At 40.3% G+C, this 9,748-nt stretch overlaps 1 protein-coding gene across 1 annotated transcript; it reads right to left on the reverse strand.

The window, feature by feature from the left end:
* Positions 1-6,848: 6,848 nt before the first annotated feature.
* LOC147613922 (uncharacterized) lies at positions 6,849-9,525 on the reverse strand. Its single transcript, XM_086781322.1, has 4 exons — positions 9,445-9,525; positions 9,209-9,334; positions 7,293-7,566; positions 6,849-7,201 (listed from the first exon to the last, which is right to left on the reverse strand). Exons 1-4 carry the CDS (start codon positions 9,523-9,525, stop codon positions 7,026-7,028), a joined length of 657 nt encoding a protein of 218 aa, XP_086637448.1. The 3' UTR covers positions 6,849-7,025.
* Positions 9,526-9,748: the final 223 nt, after the last annotated feature.

Raw genomic sequence — 9,748 nt, forward strand, 5'->3', positions numbered from 1 at the left:
GTTTTAAACCCAAAAATATTGTGATATTTTTATCTCTCCTCTCTCTTGGATCAAACCAAATCAAAAGGGAACCAAACTAGGTCCAAATCTTGTCCAAATTCAACCAAACTGAACCTAGAAAATTCTAGAAATTAGTTGGACTTGGTTAGAGGCCTACTTATAAATAGATCCTTAGCCTTTGTAAAAAAATAGGAGAAATATACTATGCCAGTATTATGCTGAAATAATAATAATTTTTACTATCCTCTAAAAATCCTCTCCAAATTGAAGAAATTGGAGCTTCCCTCTCTCTTCAATCTTCCTTGGTGACTCCATCAACATACCAAACCAATTGATTGGTTGGGGGCCTCTACCCTGATCAAAGAATCAAGCAATTTGGAAGGTAAAGAGTGGATTATGATCTTTTTTCCATAATTTCTAAATGTTTCTCTCTTCTCAACCCCTCTCAAGCTTGAGAAGCTTAATTTGAATGGCTTTTGAATACTATTGAAGTTCTTTGATGTATTGTAATAAAGAAACACATAAATTTTTATTTTTGCTTAATTTTAATGGTTTTTAAGCATTTCTCTCTCTCCCCCAAAGAAAGGTCATTTCTATGACCTATTCTCAATCCAAATGAAGCTTCTCATAAAGCTAATCCAAAAGTAATTTTTATGCCTGTCTAATTGGAGGCCAAAAATAATGGCTTTTTAATGCTTTTATGCTATTTATTTCATAGAGAAATTATGAATCAATCCATAATTGGATAATGATCCAATTAGTGGTCATTCTAATCTTATAAAATTAAACTTCATTCTTTCAATTAAATTGAGAATTATCAGTAATAGCAATGGAGCTATGGTAAAATTTTAGCAAAATAAACACATAAAACATTTTCATTCATAATATGAAAAGAGGACTTCCTACCATATTCTAGGAATTATCATCCTAGATTAATTGAATGATTCTCATTGAAATCATGGAAAATTAATTATTATGTTTATGCTTAATTAATAAATTAGGAAAAAGAGAATTTTAGTAATTTATTTTTATGTTAAAAGAGTAATCCCCATGATAATGGAAATCCTTGTATTCCAAAGAATTAAGAGAAAAATTTGGAATTCTTAAAGCACATTTTTCCAACATAGAAAAGCACTTCAATGTAACAGAGTTCCCACGAAAGTATAATGGGAATCTGGTTTTTGAGTTTCCACCTCAGATGGAAAGGTTAAATCTATAGATGGTATAGAGCAAAAGTATGATGGGCACCTATGGAGGAGGCCTTCAACATCAAACGTGGCCATTAGCTGCATATTGAGAATAAGTTATTGTGTTGGAACTCTTCAATGCCATCGAATAACATGCCCTTATTTTATCAATAACAAGCAATACAACACCACTTATTTTAGAGGATCAATCCAGAGGAAGCCAACACTTGGACTACAAACAGAGGCTATGAACAATCGTTGCCAGCATATTGTGTGGGTACATGCAATTGCTATGTTTATTATGGTATGTCCCATGATGTATCTTTAACAAGGTTGATGATACACATTGGTGATCACAAACATCCCGTGCAAAACCAGGGACTTCAACGAGCAAGATAGATAAGACAAGAGAGCTGGTTGCAAATGTCTTGAGTGTGGATAAGAGTGCCCATCCAAGGAAGATTCAGATGACTATAGCCAAGGATTTAATCATGACTTATTTGATGAAGGACTTCGAGGAAGACAATACATAACAATTAGGCCAGCTTGGAGAGATGTGGAACTCACAAATTTTCTAGAGGAATTAATACCATTGGTTGAAAACCACAAGTATCGTGGTTTAATTGTGTTAAGTGAATTTTTGGCTTGAAGTTTGATTGTGTTAAATAGACTTTTGTTAGATTTCGAAGACTAGTCTCACAAGAGAAAGTAGCAAAGATGCCTACTAGTGAAGGATTTGATAGCTTGTTGCTTTTGAAGAAGTGGTGCATGTACTCTTTTTTTCATGGAAGTTGTTTCCCAGGCCAAGGTCACTCAGATGACATATGTTTTGTCTTTAAATGTCCACCAAGGGACCCGCATCGGGCATGGATTTAGTAAATCGCATGAGGCATAATGGTGACAGCGATTGAAGTAATCTTGGGTGCAATTTGATCACACACATAGAGTGATAAATTGGACTACCATGGCGGCTCACGTCTATGACCCAAGGTAGTAAGTTAAAAAAGGGTCAACCATGCCATCTTTATTGAATAACCATGGAGAAAGGTGTTTTGATATTGTTTTATGTATACAGTGTGTAGGAGCTCATGACTATAACAACTTATGAGATGAAAGAAGAGGATACAACAAGTCAAATTCTATTTTGGGAGTTGTTAAATAGAACCATGGAGGAATGTGGCTATGAGCGTGTTGATTTCCACGGCTTCATGGCAGATGAGGTAAGGGAAATTGGATGTCGGTCTGAACAGTCTACAATGGTGGGCCAAATAATAAAATGGAAGATCGAGAATGCTCCCATCTATTTCATTGGAAGCAATGCCTCCAATGACAAACTAAAAAGTATGTTAATAAAGACATTAGGACCTCAATGGAGTCTTCTTGGGCCCTTTTATTTGGCAGTTTAAGGGAGTCAAACCTTTTCTCTTAAGAAGAAACGTTTTCTAATTTGAAGCTTCAAAACGGCTACTTTATTTGAATTTGAATTTTGGAGGAAAAATGGAATTTAAAATCTAGCGGATAAAACCATATCATGTAACATATCTATGGAAAGCTCTTGATGCGGAGATCATGGATCTGTAATCTCCGCTCAAATCGGAGCTTATATGTAGAAGTTATGGAGGTCTGAAAATTGTAAAATTGCCCCCCTTCCTTTTTGGGGAAAAAGTGCACCCTTTGACCACTCTTACACCTCTCTTAATCACCAATGGTTTTTGCTTACATGGCGAGCTCCTATTTGTCAAAAAGTTAAATGTTTCCATAACCTCATGGCAAATTAAAGGGCCCAAAAAGACTCCATTGAGTTCCTAATGCTTGCAACAAGAGCACATAGCCATGTGTGAGAAGTGGCAAAATTGTAGAAATAAAGAAGAGGCTCTAGAACAAAGCCAGTCGATAAGAAACTCGTGGTGAGAAGGAGCGGTCAAGGATTCTCAAATCCCTGCCATGGATATTTGGATTTCTTGGTGGGAGGTTTGCATTGCACATTGGGGAAACTTAATTCATAGTGGTATGATACATAATGCAATTTGACTTGGATTTGGAAATATAATTGTTGGTTTTCTATTGTTAGTGAATTAATATCGAATTCTAGAATAAATGTCGTGCCTTCAGGTCCAAAAGAGTCCAATAGAAGAGGCAAACACACCACGAACAAACCTGGATGAAAGCATGCATGGGAGCTGGTTAGTCGGTGAAGGCTATAAGCACAAAATAACCCTATACGATGCTTGTTGTCGGACATGGCCAATGCACTGATGCAAAGTGCAAAACAATATGCATACATGATTGGAAGACATGTGGGTGATGGGCCTAACTTGGAAACATTGCTCAACACGGCTACGGCTAGAAAATCACCATCGACTGCCCAAGTGGCACATGTTATTTCATATTGTTGTTGCTAGCACTCCAATGTATGAGAAAGCTCGCCCATTGCATGGAGATAGAGAAACAATGCAATGAAAACGACATCACAATGTAGTGATTGATGTAGAAGATGTGATTGCCATCATGGAAAATAGAGACTGAAAACAAAGGGGTCGCAAGAATCTTGACTTCTCTACTCCGGACCATGGAAAAAGCAAGGGGTCTTCTAGAGATTTCTCCCATTACAATGCAATGGAAGCACCTTGTATTTTTGAATAAGAGGTCAATCATACATTCCAGGCCATATGTCAAACCCCACCCAAATCTAGGTTGAAATGTCTTGGATGGACAACAGAGAAGTTTAAAGGCAATCGTTATATCCAGAACTCATTAGAAGGAGTAGTGGCTTCTTCATTTTATGCTGAGAGACAACATCTTGGTCGGGATGGTTCAAAGGCACAATTTATCTGGTTCTGCAATGATGATGTTACCCACACTTGGCATCCAAATCACAATATAAATCATGTGCCCCCACTTCCTTTTGTTTGGCCTGTGCAAGTTGGAACAAGTATTATCCGTGCAGAGATACAGATGTTAGAAGTTTCTGGGTTTCACCTACAGAAAATAACTACTTCAATTCATGAGAGGCATGCAACTCCAAACCAAGGTGAAGAAGTCCAAGAATAGTGTACAACAAATACTGCGAGAAAGCCAAAGTGGAGACCATTCATTTCAAAAGATTCTCGCAAGAGAATAGAGACAGCTTGTCAAATGAACATTGTGCACATTGAAGAGTAGATCATTGTTCCTTTGAATCATTCAATCTTCCATGTGACCACAAGCAGCTTTGAGATGACATATGAGATCCATTTGACTAGCCAACCCAAGTGCAGTTGTCCAAATTTTCAAAAGAGGGAGAGTGGAAACAAGTCATATCTTGCTTGCAAGCATATTTATTACATCTTTCAGCATGTTCTGGGATTATCCCATAACGAGAATATGTTTGTCCACCAGCCATGTCTCTCTGGTACCGACCTAGAAATAGCCCTAAGTCAGATTAGAACCTTTCCTTAAAGTAGAATCTTTGGGGATCCTCTTCCAGCTAGCTTTGTTTACAAAGCTTGTCCTTGGGTTTCTTTTGGGATTTTGGTTGCAATCATTTTTTGTAGCCATGTTTAACTATTTTGTGTGACAGAATGAACGAGAATATATTTGTCCACCAGCCATGTGACTCTCGTACTGACCTATATGCAGCCCTGAGTTGGATTAGAACCTTTGCTTAATGTAGAACCTTTGGGGAACCTCTTGTAGCCCTCTTTGTTTACAAAGCTTGTCCTTGGATTTCTTTTGGGATTTTGATTGTAATCATTTTTTTGTGACCATGTTTAACTTTTTTGTGTGACAAAATGATGTGATAATGTATTGTATTATGATCGATGCATGTATATACTTTCAAATCATTCAAACTTTCCTTGAAGAAGCTCGTAAACATTAAAATTGTTAAAAAAATGTTGATGTTAAAAGCTACCCATCTTGATGCTGCTATCATAGTTATAGCTTTGAACAAAATGCTGAAGTTATAGTATGTGGTGTTTCCAATATTTATGTAATAGAATCACCATAGTGCATACCTTGCCTTTTTTAGGATTCTATAATTGTAATGGCAAGGTGTGCACTATGGTAATTCTAGTTATAACTTGTAAGGGAAGATATAATAACTTATAAGACCCCACTTGTAAGAGAAGTTATATAACAAGACAAGAAGATCTTAATAAAAATAAAAATCAAACAACTAATTTATAAGAACCATTGGATTCTAATAAACTCAAATAAATTCAATGGATGGGATTTGGTCAAGTTGAACAAACACTCAAAATCTAAAAATTTTAAATTTTTTTGCCCATCCTCACTATACTCTGCTTAGAGCAAGACTAATAAAGAGACTTCCTTCGACATTGAATTTATCTTCAAATTAAATAAAATGTAAAACAACAATCTTCATTTAAATTAGTGATCAAATAACTTCCCAATAATAAACTTTAAATAACACAAATAGAAAATATGATAAGCTAATAAATACCTTGGCACTTTAAGCACAATGTAGATCTCAGTTAATCAAGAAGTATCATAATATATAATAGGGATTAATTAGCTTCTTGATACTCTTTAATAATAATAATAATTAATATTATACTTAAAGGAAAATAATTATGGGTATAGCAATGCCGAGTGTAACCTATCGTGACTTTGTGCGATCATGATCAAATCCAACAGTTTAGGATGAAATTTAATAATTTTTAAACATGAAAAAATCAAATAATTACTCCTCTACCACCTGATTAACATGGCGAATGTGCAAGAGGTGAAGACAGCAAGGTGTTTCCAATATATTTGTATTATTCCTACCATATTGCACAGCCTTCCATTGGAAATATAGAATCTTGTCCCAAAATGTTTTGCAGTTACTAAAAAAAGCTTGCAAAATCCTAAAAATGGCAATTTAAGGCTCGCTAGGAAATGCTCACAAAAACATCACACTCGATCCAAACCAACAGTTAAAACATGGTTCCAAAAAGGAGAGGTGAAGGGTGAGATCCTGGAAAAACAGATCCCTATGGGATGCACATCTGAAGCTTTAATTGAGGCTTGTATTTTGCTAGGATATCACTTATCTTGCGATGAATCTTCTTTTGTATAAGAGTATGATAAATGGGATTTGGTGTGTAGCCTACTTAATGGTGACTCTTGCTGACGTTGTTAAGGGTTGACTGTGGGCATGGAAAGAAATTTATGCAAACCTTTCTTTTTCCTTTTATAATATATATATTATTGATTTAAAAAAAAGAGAGATTATATAACCCAACCTCAAATTTGTGTTATAAACAAGAAGAAACTTTGACAATAATCGAACTGCACCTTATAAGTTTGCTATGAAATAACAAGAGTGATTTTAGTAAGTGATTGAAATACAATCTCTACATTAAAGATCTCTACTTCAAAATCATCATCATATTCATGGAAGTGCATATGTATGACAACTTGGAGAGACAATAACTCCTGTGGCGTGGCTAAGCCTATAAGGAGATAGTGACAATAACTCCAGTGGCATGGCTAAGCCTATAAAGTGCCATTTCATCTATATAAACAATTCTCTCTCTCTCTCTCTCTCATATATGGAATGAGCTGAACATCAATCAACAAAACAAATGATCATACATGTCCCTGATGTTGCACAAGCTAGATAGACATCATCGACAAAGCTTTAAAAAGAGGAATTTAATTAGCACTTCTCATACATTCATTTTTTTATCCCTCTACTACACATCACATGTAAAGGTAGGAGCCTATAATATAAACACATATCACTCGAGACCACAAACATCGCGCCAGAGCGAGCCTTTCAACTATTTCTCAGCCCAGCAGACTTGGGCTCCGGCGGGGGCACTTTGGGGACGGCCTTCTCCATGGCCGCATTCACCTCGTCCACCTGGCGTTGTCGGGCAGGCGGAACCGTCGAAGGAAGCTGCCCTGCGCCCGCTCCACGCGGTGCCACCTGTCCAAGGAAGCCGTCTCCTCCTTCTTGCGCTCGCCGCTGATCTGCAGCACGCGCCCGTCTTCCACCTGCACCTTCACGTCCTCCTTGGCCAGACCTGCAGAGCGCACACACAGGGGAAGGGGGGGCGGTGAGCACACATGAGTAGTCAATTCAGATAAAGAGATTAATAAGGAGGATGTTCTTACCAGGCAGGTTGGCCTTGAAGATGTGGGAGTCCGAGGTCTCCTTCCAGTCCACCACCTGCGTATTGGCCACCGCAGCCACGTCCCTGGCGAAGCTGGGGTTCTCCGGGAAGCTGGGCGGAAGAGAAAGACGCGAAGGCGAGAGAATCGAAGAGGAGGGAGTCGAAGAAGGGGTCGACCTCGCCTGATCTGCTGCGGCCGAACAAATTAGAGAGGGCCATTTCTTCCTTCCTTCTACTTTTGTATGTGTAGCTGCTGTGAGGGCAGAAGAAGAAGAAGGAAGCAGAGAGAGAGAGAGAGAGAGAGAGAGAGAGAGAGAGTATATTAAATGTAGCAGAGAGAGAGAGAGAGGAGAGAGTATATTAACCATGATGCCTTGAGTCATATGTTGCTTCTTAGTATGTGGGTGGCACAACATGCACTCTCTCGTCCACGGAGCTTGAGAGAGATATTCCAATGCATGGGACGATAGTTTCACACCAATACTAGTCTTGTCTATCGAGTCTTCTTTTAATGGAGAGACAGCATGTGATTTCACGGGCCATGCTCTAGCCTTCCATTTCTCTCTCCCCGTCGAACCCTAGCATGGCGTAGCAATGCCCATCACCGTTCCACTCTACCTTGCTTGACTATGAGAGAAGCACTGCAAGGCTGTATAATTGGGATATTGTCTTCACTCTAATGTGGTTGCGGCCCATCACATTCAGGGGTTAATGTGGTTGCCTCTGAGTCTTGTTGAGCACTGTAAAGCCCCTAGTGCACCCCCCAACAGCCCTAAGTATTTTTTAAATTCTCATTTTTAGAAACTACTTCCCTATGTATTGTCTAGAAGCTTAATCAAATGTTCTAGACCACAAACACACTGAAAATTAATTGTATATGTATAGTGTACAACTACTAAGGAACCCACCCCATGAAAGATCCCTGTCCCCTCCGTGCAACGGATTCGGGGTTGCTAGCAGCGGAAGAAGCACTCCTTGTACAGTGCAAGTCCTCTCACTCGGGGCCTCACCCATAAAGAGACTAATCCCTCGGTTCTTCTAAAAAACGAACCCGGAAAAGCTTTCCTTGCCCATAAAGCACGGGCGATTCCTCCAGGATAAGTTTACTCTAACGTAGTCAAGGTCATTACTGACCAAACTGTTCTGACCGATGTAAGGTGAAAAAAAGAAGAAAGAACCACTGCCTTATAGCCCTTCACCTCCCAAACTTGGAAAATAACAACACAACGGAGGCACCACCAGCCACCAGCTGGAACACTTTTCACGGTTCACCACACCACCCACGCCAGAAAGACAGCACAAAACAAGGGCACCATAGACCAAAGTAAACACCCAGCAATTATATTCCCAGTCACAACACTTCATACAAGCTTCTCCCGACACAGAAGCCTTACTCACACAACCATAAAAAAAACACTCAGACCTGTCTCACTGCCGAGGATACACCACATCCTCAATCATCGTGAGCCTCTCGCCTGCCTGCTGTGCCAATCACACCAAAAAGAACCCGGCCACTCACTCTTCAGAAGGCGCCCCAGCAGCTAACCCTCAACTCTCTGCAGCCCATCACTTCTGTATGTGTCGCCAGCAGAGCAGCTACCCAAACATCTCTCACTCTCTCTCTCAGTGCTGATCCTCTGCTATCAGCTCACAACAAACCCACTTCCTCTGCCACTTCTCTGCAGTGCTACCGGCCCCACCAGCCAAGCAGCAACACCTGTCTCTATCTAGCTTCCACATCAAGCTCCTCTCACATCCAGCCCCTCCTCTTTGCTTGTCCACAGCCCTGTCTCCAGCACCTACCTGTGCTTCCACTTCCGGCTTCACCTAGCGGCCCACACCAGCCTTCACTGCTCTGCTCTTCAGTCGTGCATCCAGCCCTCTGCTTCTCTTCTTACGCGTGCCCTCTACACTCACCTGTCTCTTCAAAGGCGGCTCCCCTGTCTCTACACCAGCACGAACGGGCTTCTGGCTCCTCCACGCAGCGTTACCATCACACACGTCGGCGCCTTCTTTCATAAACCTGCGGCTGCGCTCCAGAACCTGCAGCTCTCCCAACAAACCCCTTGCGCACTCAGCGCTTCTTTAATGGCTACGCCTAGCTTGTCAATGCCAGAGCCACCTTCGACTGCACACGGCTACCTTTTCTTCACCCGGCCCGCCGACTCAACTTCTTCGCCAACCTTCTCTTCACGTGCTGGCGAAGCAGCGCTGGCATCCAAGCAAACAGCCATGTGGCCTCCAATAAATTGGCCACGTTTATATGTATTATTTTTATTTTTCTCCTCTCCTAATGGATGGCCACCCTCACGCCTTCCATTTCACACCAATGCTTTTGGCAACACTGGCCCTTTCTTTCCTAATTGCCCATGCCTCCACATACTCTTCAAATACAGCTTCGAGTGCCCATGGATACTTGGACACGCACACACTTCCAGAGCTGCCAAACAACTGATA

This window comes from Cibotium barometz, chromosome 43 (genome assembly GCF_041138505.1).
Source record: "Cibotium barometz isolate CiBa-2024 chromosome 43, ASM4113850v1, whole genome shotgun sequence".
NCBI lineage: Eukaryota > Viridiplantae > Streptophyta > Polypodiopsida > Cyatheales > Cibotiaceae > Cibotium > Cibotium barometz.